The following is a 26,672-nucleotide window of genomic DNA, read 5'->3' on the forward strand; positions in this document are numbered from 1 at the left end:
TGAGTAACACACTGAAGAGCAGCATCAATAGCTAGCAATTCAGTGTCAAGACTGGAGGAGGATGAACATGGTATGAAATAATTTTCTTGATATTTTGGAATATAATACCCTGCTCCTGATGTCCCAGTATGAAGTTTCATTATGTTAGGCGTAAATTATTAGTTAAGGATTACTTAATGAATGAATGAATGAAGTATGATGACGCAGAATATCTGCGTGGAAATATCATATATACTTCGGTACATTGAAATAATATATGATATGCTTAAATCACGAAGTGATTTAAGACGGCGCTTATTCCGTCGGATCCCAGCCAACTAGTCACTCATAACGAGTGCACTTCAGCACATGTGTGGACTTCGGTCCTATGTTCATAGACATCTATGACGTAGTGCAGAGGGCGGCCACTAGAGGGAACCCAAGAGTTGGAACTCAGAGACAGTTCTGTCCGACGCCGGGGTTGTATCCAGTGTGGCTTAGTGGATAAAGCATCAGCACGTAGAGCTGAAAACCCGGGTTCAAATCCCGGTGCCGGAGAGAATTTTTCTCCGTTCCATTACTCTTTCATCGTATGATGACGCAGAATATCTGCATGGAAATATCATATATACTTCGGTACATTGAAATAATATATGATATGCTTAAATCATGAAGTGATTTAAGACGGCGCTTATTCCGTCGGATCCCGGCCAACTAGTCACTCATAACGAGTGCACTTCAGCACATGTGTGGACTTCGGTCCTACGTTCATAGACATCTATGACGTAGTGCAGAGGGCGGCCACTAGAGGGAACCCAAGAGTTGGAACTCAGAGACAGTTCTGTCCGACGCCGGGGTTGTATCCGGGGTGGCTTAGTGGATAAAGCATCAGCACGTAGAGCTGAAAACCCCGGTTCAAATCCCGGTGCCGGAGAGAATTTTTCTCCGTTCCATTACTCTTTCATCGTATGATGACGCAGAATATCAGCATGGAAATATCATATATACTTCGGTACATTGAAATAATATATGATATGCTTAAATCATGAAGTGATTTAAGACGGCGCTTATTCCGTCGGATCCCGGCCAACTAGTCACTCATAACGAGTGCACTTCAGCACATGTGTGGACTTCGGTCCTACGTTCATAGACATCTATGACGTAGTGCAGAGGGCGGCCACTAGAGGGAACCCAAGAGTTGGAACTCAGAGACAGTTCTGTCCGACGCCGGGGTTGTATCTGGTGTGGCTTAGTGGATAAAGCATCAGCACGTAGAGCTGAAAACCCGGGTTCAAATCCCGGCGCCGGAGAGAATTTTTCTCCGTTCCATTACTCTTTCATCGTATTAATTAACCAATCATCACAAATATAAAAATACATCAGGTCTGTTGCTGGGCAGTAACCTGAACACACATTTCAGCGTCACATTGTTGACAAGTAACTCCATCTGTTAGCACAACCAACAACGAAAAAAAAAAATAAATAAAGAATGAAAGTGTAGGATTTTGACTAATGCTGATCTTTGTGAAATACCACACTCCTGCTCCAATTGTCATGAAGATTATCTCCAGCTGGTTCGATTCTTGCTTGAATATCTGCAAGCTTTTCTGCTGTTAATACCCTCTTCTGTGGTTCTCTCTTTTTGTTTAAAACAGACCCTGTTTCTCGCCATTTTCTGAATAACTTGTTTATTTATTGTCTTGGAGGCATTTCAGCATTACAGAAGCGATGTAGAAACTTGCGAACGGTACTGTCATACAATTTCTTCTTTAGGAGAAATGTTTCAACTAGAAAGATTCGTTGTGCAATGCTATACATCACCAAACTGATAGCAAACACAAAATAATGTTCAATAACAAGTGTAGTAATGCAACATCACTCGGAAATTTTAGGCCTACCGTAATGAAACTGAATGCCACATATGCTGCTACAGTTACCGGTGAGTCTGTTCCCCTACGTCCCCAGGATATTGCTGTAATTTTCGACTGCCTCTCTCCGTGTTACCATCTTGAATATCGCTTAATGGTTTTTATTAAATATATGCTTTTCCCACAGAATTAAAAGCTAGATTTAGGCTCACACTTTTAACATACACAAGGTTTGTGAGAATTATAGGAAGATGTGTTTTAATTACAATAGTTAGTTACGATACAAGGGTTGAAAGTTGCATTTTATTTCGTGAGTAAAGGTGTTTGCCATACGAGGCAGCACTTTTAGCAAGTGTCGTAACTGTCTTTAGGTAGACGTTCGTCTGTCCTGGCAGGCTATAGAGGTAATTCCGTCCACTTCTCCAATGCTGTTTTCTTCCTCATTTTGTTATTTGATACATTTTCATTTTGAAACTGGAGGTGGCTTAACTCAGTCGTGGGGCATTCGACTACAGATTGAGAAGTCCCTGGTTCAAACTTTGGTGTCCCCTAAATTTTTATAATTACATTTCATTATTAATTGTTTCATTCAGTTAATCAGTAAAATATTTTTGTAATTTTTTTTAGTTGGTTATTTAAGGACACTGTAACAACTACGAGGATATTTAGCGTCGATGAGATTGGTGATAGCGAGATGATATTTGGCGAGATGACGCCGAGAATTCGCTATAGATTACCTGGCATTCTTTTTACAGCTGGGAAAACCTCGGGAAAAAACCCGAGCAGGTAATTAGCCCAAGCGGGGATCGAACCCACGCCCGAGCGCAACTTCAGATTGGCAGGCAAACGCCTTAACCGACTGAGCCACGCTGGTGGCTATCAGTAAAATAGTTACCATTTATTAATAGTGGAGAAAAATTCGCTTTGGCGCCGGAAATCGAAACTAGGACTCCCAGCCCTACACACTGGGTGCTACACCGAGGTTCAATCAACGGGACTCGATCAAACTCTTCTTTTTTGTTTTTTTTTCCCCCCCCATTTTTTCCTACTCCATGTTCTACATATATTGTCATTTGATTGACATGGGTGGTTGAGAACCAACAGTGATGTGCTGTTAGACGAATAATGTATATTATTTAATATTTGATCCTAAGAATTTTTTGCTGTGGTTGAGCCTCACTCACGTCTCCACATTGCGGCTTACTACCGTAGACTCCGGAAGTATGCAGAACCACCCCTGGTGCCTCCTTTAAACATAACATTACAGCATAGTACCTAGCGGTATATGACATTTGTTACAACGCTTATCTCAACCTACAAGAACGAAATCAGTCATGACGGGGAGCCTGTCATGGTCATAAAATTGTTACTAGCAGTTAAATATTATAAAAGGTTACGAATATTTCCAACTGTTTAACTTCACTGTTAATTTACGTCAATTGTTACCAAGTTCTTTTGGCATCATGTTTACGTCAGAGGCGTATACTGGTTAAAGGGTTTGGGCTACCGCTGACCCTATTATTACACAAAATATATCTAACAATTACTTTAATTTTAATTACTATGGTAAAACTAATAATACAAAATTATTACATTATGTTATATTATAAACTTTTTCTTTTGTAATTTCCTTGGGTTACCGCCGGTAGCCCCGGTAGCCCGCAAAATACGCCCCTGGTTTACGTAGTCCATATATGTCTCCTTAAAGAGAGATATTAATAGAAAATATATACATATCATATAAGTAAAACCTCGTTTATGAGCCAGTTTGATATGTAACAGAACTTAAGAGTTAATTCTGTATTAGTTATAATATGTGTTTAAATGACTTCACCTTATTCTTCAAGTGAATATAGAAGACATAACTCATATTATGCAAAAATATTACAATCATACGGTATCACATTGTCACACGAGATATGATATCAAATATTTTTCTATTCTGAAATAGGGATAAATCAGCGACGAATTTTCAGGGGAGACAAGGAAGGTTGTGCCTCCCCTAATATTTTACCGGAATACAATATGACAGCATTAATTCCAGTTGAATTAAGATCACAGACAAGTTATAGCAAATGAAGGACAGTTTTCCTTTTATATGAATTTTAGTATTCAATACACCTAAGATGTAAGTTACGTCCCTGAATACAATCAGGGGTTACGCCAAGTCGACCACTTCCAGTTGGTGATGCCCGCTCGCTGTACTATAGATAGTACTAATAATTCGTACTGAAAAATAACAGATAGCGCTGTAACCTATATAGTCGACATCTAGCAGCCTGCAGTGTCCATGCGAGAGCGGGAGAGAGGAGACAGCTACATCACTCTGCTCCCAGGTAACCATGAAAACAGCAGTTCAACCAATAAGATACCTGGTTAGCGGAGGGTTTAAACTTAACTATAACGCACGAGGGGAGCCGAATTAGGAGACGTCCTACTCACCACTGGACAACTGTACTGCTCAACGAGGTAGAACAAAAATCTTCTTCTAGCTTGTTGGTACTGCTACTCACGGCTGCTTTCACCTATGTTGGAGAGTTTTCCTTCTTTCTCCCCCTCTCTCTTTCTTTCTTCTTGGTTTAAGGAAATTTAATCACGTGTTCTTAGTTTTCTCTTCCTGCATAAAAGTTTTCTTTGATGTTGTATGTTTTTCTCTTGTTAACAGGTGTTCGTGTTATTTTTTTCTTTTGCATTACGAGATATATTTATCTATACAGTAAACATATTGAAAGTTAGAAACCAATGCAGATTTGTCTCTAGCTTCTTCTAATAATAGTTGTTCAGTTTGTTGTGATCTAACTGATTGGTTTGCGAAGAAAGAAGATCGTCGAGGAATTTGCTGTACAAGTAGGCTATATAATAGTAATGAGCAAGCCCCGGTTTCCTAGCTTCGAACCTATGTCGTTGCTATCTCGTTACTCTCGAAATATTGCTTTTCTTATTCGTTTTATGTACCAATGAATAACATTCTTAAATTTAATATGACCCAAAAGGACCTAATTCGTAGGCTAGGACTTAAAATGGCCTAAAGCTACCTAATTCATATTGGGAGCACTACTTAAATGAGTGGTTTGTGGGTGTTATAATTTAATAAAGATACCGTATTGTGAACATAATAGACTATTAATATGTATTAATATTTGTAAATGGTTCATAAAACATTCCATTGTCACCACGTGAATTATCAGGTTGCTTTTTAGATTTATAATATTAGGCCTATAATAACGGATATTTGAATGTAACTCAGAATATTGTAATATATTAACAGTATGTTGTTTATTTTTATTTTTTTCCTCCGTAAAATCCTATAAATTCCTAAATATCATTCATTTTTTTTTCATTTTGAGGGTTTCTCACTATTTAGCGGTTACCCTGTATTCCCATTCACCAATCTTCCCGGTCAAGCCATTCATCTCCTTCCAGGGACCTATCACTCATCAATCTATGGATCTGTCCTCTCCAGGTTGTTCTTGGCCTACCCCGCTTCCTTCTGCCATGAGGTGACCATTCCAAAAGAGTTTTAGGCCACCTACTTTCCTCCATTCTTCTGACATGTCCATACCATTGAAGAGTTCGTCTCTCAATTCTGTCCATCACTGTCTCCTCCATATCCATCATCCGTCTCACTTCTTCATTTCTCCTTCTTTCTACTCTGGAAACTCTGGCACTACGTCGTATTCCGTCCATTTCCACTGCCAAAATCTTAGATTTTTTACTTTCTACCAACGTCCAACCCTCTGCACCATATGTCATTATACTTTCCACAATCGCCGTCAAAATCCTCTTCTTGGTGTTATTCAATATCGTCCTGCTCCACAGTACTCCATTCAGCATCCTTATGGCTTTTCTTGCTTGCACCAATCTACTATCTATTTCGGAGTTACAACTCCCTAAATCATCAATATATGACACCAAATATTTAAATTTTTGAACAGCTCTAATAGTTCCTTGGTGTAAGGAGATGTCTCTTCCGTTTCCACCTACTACAAGATATTCAGTTTTTTTCATATTTACTTGCAATCCACCTGCTTCAAATGAATCCAGGAGTTTTCCCATCATATATTTCACATCCTCACGAGATTGAGCCATTATCACTTGATCATCTGCAAATATTAATGAATGTATTGTGCCACCTTGAAAATTCCTAAATATAAATGTTAAAATATTAAAACATACATTGGAAAAACTAATTTTATTTTGTTAAAACCTAAAAATTTGACGATTCATAATGACGTACGTGACAGGCTCTATATTTTTAATACATAAAATGCAAACTCTCATCAGTCATGTTTTGCCTCCTCAACTTTCAAACCCACTGTCCGCCACTGGGATAAATTGAGGTTAATTATATTCTATTGATATTTCACCAAGTTATGCGCAATAATATGAAATATTCTATTTAGAACTCTCTTAGCTTTGCTTCGAGGACATGGAATTCAATTATTTGTGTATTGTAAACCGAAGAAACCTTTGAAGTTAAAAGTCCCAGGGATGCCTTCTGTTACTCACTTTTTTGCTCGGACTCGGTATGATTTAAATGCAGGCCTAAGTCATGAAAAAAAGATGCTTTTTTCATGTTAACTTGCACCATCTCTGTATTCTGTTGTGTGTCTAATTTTAGGAAGAGTTGTGTGATTTGGACACTGTAAAGGACGAGTTGGATCTGGAAGTTGCAGCAGAAGAGAATGGGATTTTGCCTGATAGGTGAGTGTGGTGTATGATCTTCACATGGTCACTTTTTCATTGCTTCATTGAAATTGTCATATATGACGTTATTTTGCAATGTGTTGGACATGCAATGATTTGTCCTTATAATAAGAATGATCTCGGAAATCATGGAAGAAAGGAATTATGAAGGCAATAAGTGCCAGAAAGTTTATTTTATACTTTTTATAACATGAAGACAAAGGATAAGAGCAGTCTTCATGCCTATAAAACATCACATTTTGTATTTATGATTTATTCCTCCTATTTTTGTATATGAATATCTCTAGTCCAAACAGCCTCCAGCCCGAAAGAGGTAGTGGCATCCTTAGTTAGCAGAGAACCTTTGTAGTTGAAGTAGTGGTATTAGGACTTCTTGTCACATACACTCTTGTTATATTTCTGTGAACCAGAATGAAATCTATATAGTTCAACATTCCGGTAAGTTTTAAATGCCGAATCTCGTAATAAAAAATTTAATATTAGAAACGATTCCTTTATCACTATAACGCAGCTATTTCGCTTATCATTTTGGAATACCTATTACATAAAATATCTTCGGTTTACAAGCAAAACACAATAAGAAAAATTATTATTTCTGAGAAAAAGGCATTTGAAAGTTGTGACAAACTTAATGCTCGCCATAATGTATGTGTATAAACTTAAAATTGGAAAATAAAATGTAGATAAAGAGAAACAACTTACTAAAAGTAGTCATTTTTTGGGGGATTCAGTTTTGTCAGAACTTTCAAATGTCTTTTTCTCGGAAGTAATATTTTTTTTTTTATTTTCTGTGTTTTGCTTGTAAACCGACGATATGCATATAATCATAAGAGTTTATAAAAGAAGTCAAATTACTCATCTTTTTGAATATCATATGTCATGTATTTATATTTTTCAGATTGTATTTTAAAGCTAAAAGTGAAATTTAATCTCGCAGTCAGTTTATTCATGACTTTAATTCATTACTTTATGCAAAATATGTTTAACGAGTAGACTGTAATTAGCATCACAAATTACACAAAAAATTTTGGGATTCGTCAAAGTGAATAAAAGCTTCAAAGCGTCCATAACTTTCAGTGGTCTAGGCCATAGGTTTTCCTGTGTCAGGGACCTAACAAGTCAAATCAACTCTTTCAGTAAGGCTGTAAGACTTTTATTAAAAATTGAAATTGTTCTTTCTAAATGTTTCGATTTTTATTCTTCATTTCTCCTACTTATATGCAGGTTATTTTTCTGTATTAAAATGCATAAGAATCAATATTTAATGTTAAAAATATGTGCGTTTGGTATGTAAGGGTATTGCAATTTACGTAACTAGAATTTGGTACAAAATTGGAGGAGAATAAACAGGTTAAGGATATAGTTGAGGCATTAATTTACTTGCTCTTTAATTACCACTATTGAAAGTACTACTTCCTCCAATGCAAACTGTCTAATATGATTTCTTTTTGTCATTTAGGATCTGATAAAATGAGTAGTAGTGTTAGCTTTAGCAGTAGCAGTAGCAGCAGTTATGGCACTACAGGTGGGTGAGGGATAGCGGCTGCCCAACCAAAATTTCTTCTGCCCACCCGTAATGAATACCGTTCAGTACATTCAAATTTAATCAGTTTTATACAAAATAGTAACCTTTTGTTTATTATTTTCCAGACCATGCATGTATTAGTGATTAAAAAATTCATGCTTGCGCTTTGCTACTCCATACAGTGTCTAGATTTAATTTAATGTTCTGCCATCATCAGCGTTGCCAACCTCGAAACTACCTTTCCAGCTATGTTTGTAGTAAAATCCAACTACTGTGCTGTAAAACCATTTAATTATAAAATTGTATATTTGTCGTGACTGACTGATTTAGGCTATAAGTTATAACAGTAATATGGATGTAACATTTTTATTACCGATATTAATATTATTATTATTATTATTATTATTATTATTATTATTATTATTATTATTATTATTATTATTAGACTAAGTATATGATTATGTCTCGTGACCAGAATATTGTACGAAATGGAACTATAAAAATTGGAGATTTATCCTTCAAAGAGGTGGAAAAATTCAAATATCTTGGAGCAACAGTAACAAATCTAAATGACACTCGGGAGGAAATTAAACACAGAATAAATATGGGAAATGCTTGAGAAGCTTTTGTCATCTAGTCTTCTGTCAAAAAGTCTGAAAGTTAGAATTTATAAAACAGTTATATTACCGGTTGTTCTGTATGGTTGTGAAACTTGGACTCTCACTTTGAGAGAGGAACAGAGATTAAGGGTGTTTGAGAATAAGGTTCTTAGGAAAATATTTGGGGCTAAGAGGGATGAAGTTACAGGAGAATGGAGAAAGTTACACAACGCAGAGCTGCACGCATTGTATTCTTCACCTGACATAATTAGGAACATAAAATCCAGACGTTTGAGATGGGCAGGACATGTAGCACGTATGGGCGAATCCAGAAATGCATATAGAGTGTTAGTTGGGAGGCCGGAGGGAAAAAGACCTTTGGGGAGGCCGAGTCGTAGATGGGAAGATAATATTAAAATTGATTTGAGGGAGGTGGGATATGATGGTAGAGACTGGATTAATCTTGCTCAGGATAGGGACCAATGGCGGGCTCATGTGAGGGCGGAAATGAACCTCCGGGTTCCTTAAAAGCCAGTAAGTAAATAAGTATTATAATAATAATTATTATTATTATTATTACTATCATAATTATAATTGTTATTATTGCTGTTGTTGTTTGTTGTAAGCACTTTGTATTTCAAAGATCAATACAGCTGAGGAGAGAAGTAAACAAATAATGCAAGTGAAGTTCCCTTTGGAAACGATTACCTAAATTTTCTAAAGTACATGACTTCCTTAATGTAAGCGGTAAAAATTCCGCAACGTGAAATTAACAAATACTGAAGTTTGAGTAACACCTTTAATACAATAAACCTACTACCACAGTAATCATAAAACCTTCAAAGTTAAAAAATAGCTGTAATAACTTTAATTAGACCATCTATGCTTATCTTATGTTACAAGTGTGAATTTTACATTTTATTGATTTGCCACATTAACGTTTTCGGTACGTTAGTGTATCATCTTCAGATGTGTATACATGATACTAATTAAGAACCCCAGCCAATAGGCGCATGTATCGTGAGCTTAAATGATCTGTGTTTGTGTGCGTAATATACCATGTCCATGTTGTGTTACAGTGATTACATATATAAATACCTTAAAACACTTATATGCTATTATATGGTAAAACAAACTATTAAAATTAAAATTAAATTTGCAAATCAAGATTTCAGGTATAACTCCCTGTAAAGTTGATTTGAATAATTTCGAGGGAAAAATTGTTCCGGAGCCGGGTATCGAACCCGGGACCTTTGGTTTAACGTACCAACGCTCTACCACTGAGCTACCCGGGAACTCTAACCGACACCGATCCAATTTTTCCCTCTATATCCACAGACCTCAAAGTGGGCTGACAACCATCAAGCAACCAACTTCGAGTGCACACTAAATCCGAGTGACTTAAATTGTGGTTTTCTGTTAACGAACAGTGATGTGTATTATGCAAATCAAGATTTCAGGTATAACTCCCTGTAAAGTTGATTTGAATAATTTCGAGGGAAAAGTTGTTCCGGATCCGGGTATCGAACCCGGGACCTTTGGTTTAACGTACCAACGCTCTACCACTGAGCTACCCGGGAACTCTAAACGACACCGATCCAATTTTTCCCTCTATATCCACATACCTCAAAGTGGGCTGACAACCGTCAAGCAACCAACTTCGAGTGCACACTAACTCCGAGTGACTTAAATTGTGGTTTTCTGTTAACGAACAGTGACGTGTATTATGCAAATCAAGATTTCAGGTATAACTCCCTGTAAAGTTGATATGAATAATTTCGAGGGAAAAGTTGTTCCAGATCCGGGTATCGAACCCGGGACCTTTGGTTTAACGTACCAACGCTCTACCACTGAGCTACCCGGGAACTCTAACCGACACCAATCCAATTTTTCCCTCTATATCCACAGACCTCAAAGTGGGCTGACAACCGTTGCTTGACCGTTGCTTGACGGTTGTCAGCCCACTTTGAGGTCTGTGGATATAGAGGGAAAAATTGGATCAGTGTCGGTTAGAGTTCCCGGGTAGCTCAGTGGTAGAGCGTTGGTACATTAAACCAAAGGTCCCGTGTTCGATACCCGGCTCCGGAACAATTTTTCCCTCGAAATTATTCCAAATTAAATTTGTTTAAAATCAATATTTAAAAACACATTGGTCGTTGGTGTTACGTCGTCATCTTGGTTACATGATATTGTTGATATGTGTTGTCATGATGATTTAATAGGGCAACAGGTTATTAAAATTTCACTATGTTTGTTTCACTATATTAGTTGCACTGTATATTGAATATAGATTAAACCTTTGGAATTCTTATCTGATAGGTGTTATCGCTTAATGTTCTTTTTTATGCACACAATAATATTGAAGCACTTGTAATGGTACGTTGCATGGAGTACACCAATGTTGAGAATTATGCACATAAATTAACTCAATCATCTTACATATTTTAATTGCAATTTGTTTTGAGTTGGTTGTCACTCCCCGTGTTCCAGTCAAGCCTTGCTTTCTGTGAACAATATAGATTAAGTTGTAAAATATTTTGTTAATGTTACATGATGCACTATAAATGATATATGATGAACTTACATTCAAACTGCTGGACGTGGTGTATTCTCGGTGACAGCTTGGATTATACTGGGATACTGTTCATGCTCACATCGCTTTACCTAATGTACATCTCGTGGGACCGGAAGTGGAGTGAGAGCTGGGGGGGACCTGTGTAGGGGCTGTTTGTATTTGTTTGGTATGGAAGCAGTTTAAATAAATTAAATAATGGGTTATTGGTGCTCACTATTTGTTCGTTAAGGAGGGGTATCCAGAGTTGTAATCCCTGGCGATATAAAATTGTTCTGCTGCATCGATTGAAGGACTATTTGTGATTTTTACTATTTTTAGTGTATCGTTTATGTGGGATAATTCGTGGTTTTCTTCAATGAGGTGTTGGGCGAATTTTGATTTGTTTCTGTTTGTATATAAAGTCTGTAGTAGTTCACGGTATCTTATCTTAAAATTCCGGCGGGTTTGTCCTATATATGTTTTTGGGCGGTTTTTGCATCTTAGTTGGTAAATGCCACTATTTGAAAAAGGCTCATTATTATTAGTTGTGTTAGGAATTATTTTGTTCAGTTTATTATTGGTTCTTGGAGCGATATTAATGTTTTGTTTTTTGAAAAAATTACTTAGTTGGTTTGAGATCTTACCAAAATATGTCATGCTTTGCCATTGTTGTTTGTTTTTTTGTTTTTTCTGATTGGAGTGTGGTGTAATCTTTTTTGTGTAGTTTTGTTTTCCTTTTCTGGATCAATCTATTGATTAATTGTTTATCATATCCATTTTCAATTGCTAATTTCTGTGTATAATTGAATTATTTTTTGTAGTGATCTCTATTTAATGGCGTTGTGAGTAATCTGTCAATCAGAAATCGAAATTTACTAGTTTTGTGTGTGATGGGATGGGTTGAGTTTTTATTGATTCAGTGTTTTGTTGCTGTTTGTTAAAAAATAGCTTCTTCCATCCAAGACTTAGAGGCGTTCATTGAATATCCCTTCCAAGGTTTCAGTTAGAAAGTTGAACCAAAATTTTATGCTTCAAGAAAAAAATATACAGAAATGGTTTTCGCATTCTTCTCCCTTTTTATGACTTTATTCACAGCTTTCCAGCCGACAGAAATGAAGCAAATCCTGCTTTTTACCTTCAAAACCTTAAAAAAATAATGACAGTTCTTGCAAAATATAACGAGACTTTGTCATCTTGAACAGACTGTCCTTTCAAGGTTCAGTTTAAAAAGTTTAGACTCTACTCATTTCATGACTTTATTGAGAATATATCCAAGAAATTGATAAAATAACTTCCTTCTCACTTTAATGGCAATGCTTTAGCCTACATCATATTTCAGACAAACATCCAAAATTGAAGACTATTTTGTTATGGTCAAGTGGTCGCGTCTCGAAACTCTCACCGTAACGTGTAGCTTTAAATTCAGTTGCCGCGGTGTGTCTTGAGTCACTTCATGCACAGTGACTTCGCAACGATTGGCTACTGAAGAACTCGCGCGATGATTCGGATTTCTCGATCATGAAAATGTGTCGATTCATATCAGTAGGAGAAGTATGGCGCGAAAGTGGCATAGTTTGAAAATAATGCTGAGGAGTGATTGTTTTACAGTACGTTAGTAGCTAGTTCGTTTCAATTAAAGTCCTGATTGTTGCTCTCGATATGTTTAAAAATTTGTACTTTCAGTTCTGATTACGTTTCATAATACATGACAGCAGTTTTCTCATATTACCCGTGTTTTATTAAAAAAGTGAAGGGACGATAAACAGTAATGTGCTCTATATAATACATATTCTAGTAAGTATTGTAATAAGTGGAGTTTTGGGTTTTAGCTTTCGTAGCAGGCCCTAGTAAACAGTCTATCAGCGATTTCTTTTGTATCACCTCTAGCAAAAAAAAAAAAAAAAAAATGTGTAGGGATGTTGAAAATGAAACTGACTGCAGTGATTCAAAACTTAATCACAAATCAATCTTTCAGGAAGAGGGTGGGACTGCTGTGTAACAAACATATGATAAAGCTAATACAGTCGTAAGTGAAAGCGCTAGTTCAGTTGTAGAAAATATTTCTACGAGGGGGATCCAGGAAATAACGACCGTTCGCGCATACCCGCCGCGCAGCTGACTCCCCTTCCTTGTTTGAAGGTCAACTGGCTTCCTTAACATGTGTTCTCATAATGTTGTGAGTACTGGTTGCAACAAGTCGCCATTGTGCATTTTGTGTTACTTCAAAATGAACGACGTGATTGATAATCCCGCCGACTGTGAGGTGAGGAGTGTGATTCGATTTTTGAATGCCCGACATTTGAAACCTGCAGAAATTTACCGGCAATTGAAAGAAGTGTATGGTGATACTGTAATGAATGAAAGAAATGTGAGAAAATGGTGCGAAATGTTCAACAATGGGCGAACAAATGTCCACGATGAAACTCGACCCGGACGCCCATCTCTCATCACAGAAGACCTGAAGACTAAAGTGAACGACAGAAGCTTGCAAGACAGGCGCACATCACTCGACGAATTGCATATTGCCTTTCCTGACATTTCTCGTTCTTTGCTTGGTGAAATTGTGTCGCAACATCTTGGCTACCACAAAATCTGTGCACGATGGGTTCCACGGCAACTGAGTGACCAACACAAAACTCACAGAATGGCCTCAGCATTGACATTCTTGATGCGATATCACACAGATGGAGACGCCTTTCTTGATCAAATTGTGACTGGTGATGAGACCTGGGTGTCTCACAACGCCCAGAGACCAAGCGCCAATCACGTCAGTGGCATCATCCCTCATCACCCAAGAAACCGAGAAAATTCAAACAGACTCTCTCAACACAAAAAGTCATGGCTACTGTCTTTTGGGATCGCAAAGGTGTTCTTTTGCTGGATTTCATGCCAAAAAGCACTACAATCAATGCAAATCGTTATTGTGAGACTTTACGAAAACTACGGCGAGCCATCCAAAACAAGAGGCGAGGAATGCTTTCGAGAGGAGTTGTGCTTCTTCACGACAACGCCCTCCCGCACTGCTGCTTCAACTCGAGAATTGCTGGATGAATTCGGTTGGGAAATCTTTGATCATCCGCCCTATAGTCCAGACCTTGCTCCTAGCGATTTTCACCTTTTCACTAAGCTGAAAGACTTTCTGGGTGGTACGCGTTTTGGAAGTGATGAAGAGTTGAAGAAGACAGTGAACACCTGGCTTAATGAACTGGCGGCAGAGGAGTATAACACGGGAATTCTAAAGCTAGTGAACAGATACGACAAATGTTTAAATGTAGGTGGTGATTATGTAGAGGAGTAAAGGAAGCTTCAGTTATGTAACAGACTTTGTTTTTTTAAATAAATATATTTTTTTAATTATTACAACAAAACGGTCGTTATTTCCTGGATCCCCCTCGTATTTAGTAAACGTTGATCCATGACAACTGTTCATTAAACTGTATCCTAGAACTCGTTATGGCAAAGATTTCGGAAGTGTTCATGTGAATGGCATAAATCATTTCCTTGATTGGAGTACAGTATTGAGTGTTCGTACCGAGGTAAGCAACTTACTAATTGTTTAATGCTGACATAAAATTAATACATAGGTAATTTTTACAATAATGTTATCAAGGGAAGGTGGATGGCAAGGGCTCCCCACCAAAGACACTATGGGAGAGAGGAGATTGGTAGGGGTAGTGACATTCTTCGACAATAACTGTGAGCATATATGCGATCAGTAAGGAAACGCGCGCAAATGACACATGAAATAGTGGATTCCAAACTGGCGTAAGTCCAAGTGACAAGTTATGACAAAAATGACGATAATGATAAAATAAATTTGACACCCTTAGATCAGTTCGAAAAAACATATCCAGACACTAAGTCAAGACGTTAGAGAGCCTGTTATATAAACTTACACAGTTATATATTGGCTTGAAAAGGATAAATTAAAACGTGAATAAAGCAAGTTAAAATCTTAAAGAAAGGCCTTAGTACAGGGGGGGGGGCTAAGCAAAATCATAGAATTCCCATATAACGGGGTTATGGGGGACATCATTTACCTCCTCCCCCCCCCCATTATAGCTTGACATGGTACAGTACAGTATATCGGAATATGATCATTTAATAAAGGTATTTTCGGGGGGCATATTTCTTACAGTGTTACAACCACATCCGCGATGTTTTGGACCGAGTTGTATAGGGCGTGAAGACAGCTAGTCTTACTAATAAAAACTCTATATACAGACGTTTAACTGTCTTATACTTATACAATGAGTAGCTCGTTTATAAGTCGTGTGTAAATTCCTTACTAATAATCACTACATACATCGTGTATAACAGTATAACTGTTAACACAGCTACGTCATAGTTTCGTCATTACTTCATTACGAAAGGTGTTAGAATATCTGAGATTCTCTATTGCATCCGGTAGAGCGCTCTAGTGTGCCGTGTTAAGAATCGATAGTACAACTGGCTCTGATCGATTACCACATTATATTTTGGACAAAGAGTACAAGCTACAGCAATAATTTCCTACTTATTCTGTGCTCTTTGGTGTGTTCTTCTATGGTTGCAAGGCATCCATCATCATAAAACGACAGTCGATACGAACAGCTGTTAGAGGTCGGCCATTTTTTCTCTATATACAACGCTTAAACAAGGGGTTTCGTGTATATAACTACTGCAAAGCAATTCCCATTGTATAGTTACAGATTGTTTATACATCCATTGCTTATGCATGGTTTATTAGTAACGTTTTGTGCCTCAACGCTGCATAAGTCGTATAAAAACTATACGCGGTTTATTAGTAAGACCGTAGATCTACTACAAATTATAATAGGACATAATTTAAAGCAATCCCTCTCTTTTTCTCTCTGGTACAGAAACGCATATATATCAATAAAACTACGTAACAGTGCTAACAGAAACTTTTTACAATAAGCTTTCCTGAAGATCATATGAAATTTAAACTCTAATTATTGTATTTAATCTCGTCTTTATGTTTAGACATTATACCGTCATCACTTTCCTTTTTTCTGCATTGTGCATTATGTTATTCATATTTCTCCAAGTAGCGGCCTGAACACCTGCAGACTTTTAACACGAGTACACGCTGTTACAAAATAAACATTACAGTGCTTCCATTCCTCACACGATGTATAGAAATCTGGTACAGTCAAAAATTTAAAATAAATATTATAGTCCAGACACGTGATCTGAGGACATTAATTCCTGAATTTAAACACAGAAACTGAATCATAAACAAAAGGAAAAAAGATGTTTTGAATTGAATATTTTTAACGTTAATAAAAAAAAAGAGTTCAGACAAGTTTGTGGGGGCAGTACCCCTCTTAACTCCGCCTATGAATCCACCTCTTCATATATGTCCTGTGTCCACACCTGTGGAGTAATGGTCAGCGCGTCTGACTGCGAAACCAGGTGGCCAGAGTTCGAATCCTGGTCGGGGCAAGTTACACGGTTCAGGTTTTTTCCGGGGTTTTCCCTCAACCCAATACGAGCACATGCTGGGTAACTTACGGTGCTGGACCCCAGACTCATTTCACCGGCATATCACTTTCATATCATAGAGATGCTAAATAACCTAGCTGTTCATACAGCGTCGTAAAAAACTAAAAATATATGTCCTGCCCCTCTCTTCAATCTTTCACTCGGACGGGATGATCCCGCTGCCCAAATCTCTCCATTGGCCACCACTTCCACGATAAATTTCCACCTTTATTTCGAAGCGAAATTAGTGTCGGCACTCAATTTTTCTTCTGTTTACGGTACATATGATTGGACTAGAAGCCAAATACGTAAATACATTTGTACCTTAACGTGATAACGCAATTGTAAAGAAATATTAATACATTTGAAGCGTACACTGGAAAAAGTATGAATGTCACAGTGCTCTTAAGAGTGATGTCAATATCTAATTCAGTTGATTACTACAAACTTCAGTGTTGTTAATATCACATTTCGTAAACACGAGAATTATCGCCATGGACAGTCATTCTTTCCTTAATTTGTAATAGAGACAGCAACATTTTGCAGTACTGTAATAAACTAAACTAGATCTTTATTGACCCTTAAAGTTAAGCGTTAACTACATCGTATCGCACGCATCGGACGAATCGCACGGATCGGAAAAATACTATCTTTGCTGTAATTGTTATGTAACCGCGTTCACTACATCGTATCGGACGCATCGCCTATCGGCAAATCCGTCCACGTTTCGCGGATGGGCAACTTTTCCGATGCGTGCGATCATGTCCTTCTTTAATAAATCAATTTTAATTGGTCAACTGTTACTATTATGTTGTGGCATGTTCAGTGTCGTGCCAAAATGGCAGACGGAAAACTTATTTCGCTTGTAGAAAATTGCGAAGAATTATATAATTTGAGGCGTTCCCATTACAGTAATCAAGTCATTTCTTGCAAATATGTTATGTAACCAATATTTCTTTCGTTTCTTTCTCTTCAATTAAGACGCATGAAGCAATTACAAATTCTTATTCGCTAACAGACGTAATTAATAGACCTAACCTCAACTCCTATGTTTTCAGTAATGTCAATATCGTACGACGTCATGTTTTAAACAGCTGATAGGAGAATCTGATCAGGTGATGAGGTGAAGCCGTTACAGTGAATGCACTGCACTTAAAATATCCGTTGCGTGCTATTCGTATGAGCAGTGCGATACGATGTAGTGAACGCTTACCTTAACAGCAATTCGACATTCATCCATAAGTGCATCCTTAAACGAGAATAGTTGCCTCATTACAACATTAACACTTGTCAAAATAATTTTTACACAGCCCCCTCAAGCTGATGTGTCTCCCCATCTCTGCTCCCCAGATAAAAAATCCTGGCGCCATTTATGTGTAGCAGCAATAGTAGTAGCTGAAGCAACAGTAGCACAATATAGAAATAAAATAGATTGAGTCATAAATAAATAGGGTTAATTTTCACAGAAATTCCTTTTTCAGATCCTTTTCTATTGTTGGCATGGGAAATGAAATAAACAGAAAATTGAAGCTATTGTTTAGTGAAGTACCTAAGTAATTTTTTGTTACCAATTCGAACCAAAAAGTGCTGATTTGGCTTCATTCAGTATTATTACGAATGCAATATAGATTGTTCAAGGGACTGGGAAGATTCACAACTCCAAATGGAGTTAGGTATAGACCCTGCAAACTGTTACAATTGTTGATTTGAAAAATGAAGTCGATGCAGTGACAGATATAGAAACATTACAGTAGATCGTAGTCCCTATAAAACGATATAAGTGATTTTTATAAGACGTCCTGGAAATTAGAAATAATATGTAAAATGAAACATGTAGTGAAAACCAAGATCTAACGTTACAGCATAGGAGCAATTGACAATTGGTTTAAACATGAATAAGCCCAAATGTTTTATAAGCGAAACAATATTTTTATTATTATTATTATTATTATTATTAATTACATTCTGAAAATGTTACAGCATTTACAAATCTTTGGTCAATTTTGACTATATCAGTTTGAACCTCTCACTCAATAACTACCACAGACATTGCTAGAGCAGTGACAACGAAACATTTTGTAAAGTTAAAACGAAATCCTGTTCCTGAGCTCAACTTCCTCTAAGCATTCGAAATAATTCTCTGCATCTGATTGCTAAGTACTATATCCTTTAATCGTTCTGCTACCATGTTTTCTTATAACTTACTACTACAAAGGAGGTAATACAATTATCCCCATCAAAATCGTATCCTGTTACCAATCTTTGTTAAGCATTTGGAATATTTAACAAATTATGCATTATTGACCATGGACCTACATAAAATGTAAAATAGCTTCCTTGCTTATTTACAAATGATTTTTAGACAACTTGTAGGTTCGTTGCAGTCCTCACATAAGCCCGCCCTCGATCCCTGTCCTGAGGAAGATTAATCCAGTCCCTAGCAACAAATCCAACTTCAAATCCATTTTGATATTATCCTTCCGTCTACGCCTCGGTCTCCCCAAACGTCTTTTTCCCTCAGGTCTCTCAACTAACGCTCTGTATGCATTTCTGGATTCACCTATACGTGCTACATGCCCTGCCCATCTCAAACGTCTGGAGTCGCTCCTTTCTGCTGGTTCTCTGTATATCCAGTCACTCAGTATTTATAGGATCTCAGTGAAGCATGGTGTAACCGACATGGTATGCATTGCATGCAGGTCACTGATGCTGATTACTGTTACATTAATTATGTCCTAGATAATACAGATAACAAATATATTACAAATTGAAATTTTTTTCCACATTGCATCTCCAAATATATTATTATCTGATGATAGAATGTTGATATCCCTATATTCATGTACATGCATTTATACAGAGTGATTTATATAGAACTGACACATTTCTTTCATTAATTGTTTCAAAACGAATTGTGCTAGCGACAACTTATTATACCTAAAATGTAGAGGAATTTTGGGAGATTATTTACCTCTATAGCAAATGTTGTCTGGCGTTGTCAAATCCGGAGATCTCGGTGGCCACAGGTTCCTGGAAATTATTCGGTCGTCACATAACCGGATAAATGGAACCATGCTTCATCTGTGAACCATGTGATGGACAATATGGCAGGATTTTGCACAATGAACGTCTGAAACCAACGACAATAATTCAATCTTTTATCCTTATCTGGTTCCTGTAGCTGATGAAGAACCGTAACCCTATACGGCTTTAGGCTCTCTGACACATTGAGTAGGTGTACCCTGTCTCCTGCGACAAACGTCTTAATGATTTTTTGGGTGACTGCTCCAGTCGTGCTCTTACGTCAACAACAACCGTGGTAAGCCTAGATGAACGATGCTTGCCCTTTTCACTCTCCAGAGATCCAGTTGTTTCCAATCTGTTTACCAGTCCCAGTATTGTGTTTCTTTTGGGAGATTGCGAACACCAAATTCTCTCTGGTATGCCCTTTGAGTAGCTGTAATTGAATTCGTAATCCAGTATTGCTTCACAAGGAAGAGTCGTTGATTTAATGTGTACGTAGACACAAAATGTCGAAAACAGCTGCCAACAATAGGAATAAAACATAAACATCTGGGCATCTAGTGACAAGGAATCGAAACTCCAGAACATTCTTCTGTTGGTTTCAGACATTCATTGTGCAAAATTTTGCCATATTGTCCATCACATGGTTCTCAGATGAAGCATGGTTCCATTTATCGGGTTATGAGAGGATCGAATAATTTCCAGGAACCTGTGGCCACCGAGATCTCCGGATTTGACAACGCCAGACAAAATTTGCTATAGAGGTAAATAATCTCCCAAAATTCCTCTACATTTAAGGTATAATAAGTTGTCGCTAGCACAATTCGTTTTGAAACAATTAATGAAAGAAATGTGTCAGTTCTATATAAATCACTCTGTATTTTTATCTCGCGACAATGACAATAGCTTGTTTAGAATGACACTTTTTCATTACAGTGTTGCGGATAATGTTGAGAAGACCGAGTCATCAGAATGCGACGGGATTCCTCGTGACGAACACAAGTTGACACAGAATGACAGTTACATACTTGTTGGTGACATAGGTCATGATTCTGTCAAGTGTAATATATGTAACAAGGTTTTTGTAACGCCGCAGTCTCTAAAAGGTCATGTCCGAATTCATACTTTCAAAAAGTCATTGAAATGCGATGTCTGTGGAAAAGGTTTCTCGGTATTGGCACAACTATCAAAACATTCCCGCATACACACAGGGGAGGGGCCATACAAATGCAATGTTTGTGGAATCTGTTTCACACAATCGGGAAACTTAAAACAACATACATGCTCACACACAGACAAAATGACATTCAAATGTGAAGTCTGTGGAACGTGTTTCACGCAATCGGGAAACTTGAAACAACATGCACTCTCACATATAAGCAAAAGGCCGTTCAAATGTGAAGTCTGTGGAATGTGTTTCACGCAATCAGGAAACTTAAAACAACATACACGGTCACACACACGCGAAAGGCCATTCAAATGCGATGTCTGTGGAATGCGTTTCACGCAATCGGCAAGCTTAAAGGAACATACACGCTCACACACAGGCGAGAGGCCATTCAAATGCGATGTCTGTGGAATGTGTTTCACGCAATGGGGAAACTTAAAACAACATACACGCTCACACACAGGTGAAAGGCCATTCAAATGCGATGTCTGTGGAAGCTGTTTTACGCAATCGGGAAACTTAAAAAAACACGCTCTCTTACACACAGGGAAGAGAGAGTTTAAATGCGATGTATGCGGAAAGACTTTTTCTGAAGCGTCTGGTCTCACAAGACATACACGCGTACACACAGGCGAGAGACCATTTAAATGTGATGTATGTGATAAGTGTTTTTCAGTACCTGGACATCTGAGACGCCATGAAATCCTTCATACTGGCGAAAGACCTTTCAAATGTGATATATGTGGAAAATGTTTCCCCCTTAAGGATCGACTAAGAGAGCATATACGCCTACACACAGGGGCGAGATAAATTATATGAATTGTTTAAGACTTCACACTTTTACCGGCGGTGGATATGGAATAATATATTAATAACAGAAATAAATTTCGCACAATGTGCATTGAGTTATGTGCCATTTACAAGTTCACTGATGGAGGATATTCTCGCTGGACATCTCGTGATATGATATCTGTCACACGGTTGAACACACAGTTTACACATGCATGTATCCCTTGGGTCATGAAAACTTGTTGTCACACACATTTTGAAATGGAAACCATGTACAGCTAGTCCTGTTACCAAGTGTCTCATCTGAAAATTTGTCTCAGTCCACTCACGTCGCGTCATTGCCTCAGTAGTGTAAGACTCCTCCCGTATTTCATCCTTCTTCCTCCGCGACTCTTCTAGCAGCTTCTCATAGCACTCTGTAGATGGCAGCACCAGGTTGATCCTCAGATCCTCCACTAGATATGTCTCTCGGGCTAGCATGTAGGTCAATCTCGATGGTGCAAATTTTGAAATCCCCATTATCCTCTTCAGGAACCTGGCCTTGAAACCCTCCATTTGGCTTAACGTTAGATGATCCCATATAAGCTCTAGCCCATACGTGAGTGTAGGACACACTTTCGCTTCGGAAAGCCTCAGCTGTATTCAGCAACAACAGAGTTGGAGATGTAATATCATAGATTGCACGAACTGCCGCTATTAATCTGTCCTTAAGATGTATTGAGAACGATTTCCCCGTCGTATGGATTATCAGCCCCAGGTATTTGCAATGACTTCTAATGTGGGGAATTTTCCCATTGCATGTCACTTTATCTCTCTTGGAGACTTTTCCATCTCTTCTGAATAGCACAAGTTCTGTCTTATCCTCGTTGATTTTGACTTCATTTTCTATTGCCCACTGGACAGATTGTCGATTGCTTTTTGCAGGTCGTCTATACTTTCTGACCCCAGAGCCATATCATCTGCATAAATATATATTCGTGTCTGTGTGTTCTGCTTTATCTTCAGTCCTACATCGTGTGTCAATACGTTGAACAGGAAGGGGCTGAGGGGATCTCCTTGGAGTACACCATTCTTTTGTTCGATCCAATTTGTCTTCCCCATGCTATCGTCTACTTGTACATAGTTCTCTGCCAATATGTTGGATACGAGCCTTGTCATCCAGTTCATCTCCACTAGCGATTCAAGTTTTCGGAGCACAGTTTGGCGGAATATCATGTCAAATGCTTTGGAATAATCCACAAACACAACATATAGTTTGCTGCCCTTTGCACCCTCCAGCGTCTGCTGAATGTCCGGAATGAGATTTCCTGCTGCTGTTATCGTAGATCTCTTTGGCCTAAATCCGAATTGTTGCTCAGGTAAATATAGTTAATCGCATCGTTAGTGTTCTTGTTAACAACTTGAGTCCTACCGTTTCCAACGCTATACCTCTGTAAGCATTGAGATCACTTGTGTTTCCTTTTCCTTTATATAAAAGTTTTATGGTGGGCTTCCTCCATTCTGCAGGTATGTCTCCTGTTGTCAGGCATTTATTTAGCAGCCCTACCCAAACTGGCAAGAGGTACTGCATAGACTGCTTCAGGTGCTCATTTCCGGATTCCATCTGGGCCAGGTGCTCTGTTGTTTTTCGCCTTTATGGTCGGCCGTCTTAGTTCTTGCTTTGTAAATAAGTCACACTTTTGAATCTCCTTTCTACCGATCTTCTGCGGTCTTGTCTCTCTGCTGCATATTATTTCGCTCATGCGCATTTCCCAGGTCCGTATTGGTATGTCTTCAGGAAATCTGAGCTGCCCAGGTATTAAGGCTCTATAGGGGTCCTTTTCGGTATCTTCTATTAGCTTATTGTGTTGTTCTTCTAGAAAAAACTTCTTTTTCTGTTTTAGTAGATCTTTGTATTCTGTTCTGATGGTGTTATATTCAGTTCTTGGACTTCCTGGCTTGGTGGAGGGCTGTGATTGTCCTCCTCATTTCGTAGCACTCTTTATCAAACCATCTCTTCCCTTTCCTTATCCTTCCTTCACGTATTGATGTAGCATCTTTAATCCACATTTCAATTCCTTCTGCTGCCTCCTCCAGTCTTCCTTCCTGAGCTGCCTGCCTGATGTTCTTAACTTTGTCTGTTATCTACATTTTCTTCCTCAAATACGTCACATTCACGAAATATGGCAGTGTTCTTCATTCATGCACATCCATTTTATTATATAAGTAAGGTATGTATTTGGGGCGAGTAGAGTGGACATATAGCTGTCCCAGTAAACACATCTAATTTTCTGTATTTCATACTATAAATCTAAGGTATTTGCAAGGTATTTTAGCAATGTCATATAGTTTCAGGTATATAAGTAACGTTTACAATAATAATAATAATAATAATAATAATAATAATAATAATAATAATAATAATAATAATCAGTGGTATAGTGCACAAGTTTAACTTTTGTAGATGCTGATTAATAAAGCTTTCGTTTCGGCATAATGTAAGGCATTCAATTTTATATGCATGCAATTAGTATTCATATGAAGCATGTAATTTAAAAATCACGCACTCAAATTAGCAGCTCCTCCGGATCATCTCCATCTGAATCTTCTAACGCAGGAATATAATGCTGTGACTGTGAGGTCCCTGGGGTAGAGTAAGTTATTCCTAGCCTGCCCACTTTCATTTCTGTACGTAGTCAAGGTACTATTTTCTCCAAAACCTCGTCCACACCTGTGGAGTAACGGTCAGCGCGTCTGGCCGCGAAACCAGGTGGCCCGGGTTCGAATCCCGGTCGGGGAAAGTTACCTGGTTGAGGTTTTTTCCGGGGTTTTCCCTCAACCCAATACGAGCAAATGCTGGGTACTTTCGGTGCTGGACCCCGGACTCATTTCACCGGCATTATCACCTTCATTTCATTCAGACGCTAAATAACCTAGATGTTGATACACCGTCGTAAAATAACCCAATAAAATAAAAAAAAATCCGAAACCTCTGGTGGTACCTGATAATTCTTGCAATACTTGTTCACATGACCCAGACCTGCACATATTGTCAGAATTACATTAATTAATTTTGTCCTCATCAATTTTTGTAGACTTCACGACATTCATCTTACTAAATATTCTCTCCACTTGAGCATTAGACCAAGAAAAGACAATAAGTTCAACCAACTCTTGAAAAGGATTTATATTAGATGCGTCCCTATAACTGGCTACTTCACTCCAGAATTCAATTGTTTGTCTTTAAGTTGCACTTCACGTAGCCACTCTTCACGAAATCGTTTCTGATATTGAGGCCCCATATCTCAATTATTTAGCCTACGGATAAATAGCACAGAGAAATGTTTAACAATTTTGTAGCGGTATATTTATAAAACGAGTAATAGTTAACACTGCTCACGGTACAAGTCTTACACAAATAATATTCTGTAAGCAATTGGATTTAATCTGTCTGTAATCTCTATATATTATATTACAGTCTTTGTTGATCATGTGAAGTACTAGTGCACGGCGGCAGCAGATGTTCCATTTTTAACGTTTGATTAGAATGCCACCGCACTTACATTTTATTACTGCCCGATTATTAGAATCGACCAGTATTAAACTTGCAAAACAACAATACCGGTAACGCTAATATAGATTTCATTTCAGAAACCTTTAAGATGAAAAATCGCTAGTATTCCCGCTAAGCGGGATAATATAATTGTACCCGCGAGACGGTTATCCAAAATAGCTAGATTTAACGGGAAAACCGCTGAATTGGCAACACTGTAGTAAATCTATGTTCCAAATCGTTTGTTTGGAACAAAGAGTTAGAAAGAGAAGACTATAGAGTGGCCATGTTGTCCTGTACAGCGCTCTTTGCGGTGCCACCGCGAAATACGGCAGATCTGAGCTAAGCGCCCACCTTTGTAAACATTCGTCTGCTTACAATGTTGTATAACGGAGGTAATAAGCACAAAAAAAAGAAGAAAAAACATGCCTGTTGTGTGTGCTGCATATAACTGCAATGTCAAAAGGAAAAAGACAACTGATATATCATATTTCATGTAAATTTTATGAAGTTACGTCCATAGTTTTGTTAATTAGCAGCATTTTTTTCATGCATAAATGTGTAACAACGCCCGGCATAAACAAAATAAATGGTTCACTGGTAATGTACTTAAACTAAATACGGATAAAACCAATAAAATTCCGTTTCAGACCCAGTGAAAAACAAATAGCAATACAATATTAAAACTGTATTTCGACACCGGCATCCTTTATTTCTGCTCCTTCTGTCCTTACCGCTTATACAAGACGACGATGAGCTGTAGCTTATAAGAAGTTAGGCCTATTTCGAAGACAAACGATTAATCAAATAAATGATTCACTAGTAATAAAGTTAAACTAAATATGGATAAAACCGCTGCAATTCCGTCTCAAACCTAGTAATAGCAATCAAATATTAAAATTGTATTTCGACACTCGCATCCAAAATAACGCAAAACTCTGGGGTAGGTCGTATTGTTGTTAGTATTTTGACTGGAAGGACATGAAAGAACATAATTGAGCACCCACGTGCAATAATGGGGTAAATATGAATATATTTCGTAACTACTTACCCCATTATTGTACGTGGGTGCTCAATGATACACTAATAATTATCTGTGGTGCCACAGCCCTTGTAAGGCTCAGACAGACCAGCCGGCTGTTGGCCTCACGTTCACATTTCGATAATAATTATACTTTACTGTAACAAAAAAACTGAAATCGTGTTTTGTCATGTTTCACCCACGTTACAAGCTTGGAGGTAAAGGTTGTTTACTACAGATAGGACCTACTTTCATTCTATATCTTATGGTATAGTAAATAGTTTTGCAACGTGTAGAGAGACTGGGAAAACAATTTAATAAAATCATCCGAATCATACTCGTTCATTTTATAGGCAATCTTGCAGGTCGCATTTAAGCGAACCTAGGAATATTAACATTTTCTTCAGTATATTTGCTAG

General features: G+C 37.8%; 1 protein-coding gene and 1 non-coding gene across 6 annotated transcripts in view; both read left to right on the plus strand.

The window, feature by feature from the left end:
* The window catches only part of LOC138692909 (zinc finger protein ZFP2-like), a 126,962-nt gene that overhangs the window by 63,350 nt on the left and 36,940 nt on the right, over positions 1 to 26,672 (plus strand). For 2 of the 5 annotated variants that reach the window (XM_069816253.1, XM_069816252.1), the window contains exon 2: positions 6,469 to 6,551. The exons of 1 other annotated variant lie outside the window; for it this stretch is intronic. In XM_069816253.1, coding sequence (XP_069672354.1) covers positions 6,533 to 6,551 — 19 coding nt within the window. In that variant the 5' untranslated portion in view covers positions 6,469 to 6,532. Of the gene's footprint in view, positions 1 to 6,468; positions 6,552 to 20,679; positions 25,658 to 26,672 lie in introns of those variants that run through there. 2 more of the 5 variants (XM_069816248.1, XM_069816247.1) reach the window with 2 other exon arrangements.
* TRNAN-AUU (transfer RNA asparagine (anticodon AUU)) lies at positions 10,695 to 10,766 on the plus strand. The gene has a single exon. It is a non-coding gene; the product is annotated as a tRNA-Asn (tRNA).

The sequence above is a fragment of the Periplaneta americana genome, chromosome 17, assembly GCF_040183065.1.
Source record: "Periplaneta americana isolate PAMFEO1 chromosome 17, P.americana_PAMFEO1_priV1, whole genome shotgun sequence".
In the NCBI taxonomy this organism is placed as follows: Eukaryota; Metazoa; Arthropoda; class Insecta; order Blattodea; family Blattidae; genus Periplaneta; species Periplaneta americana.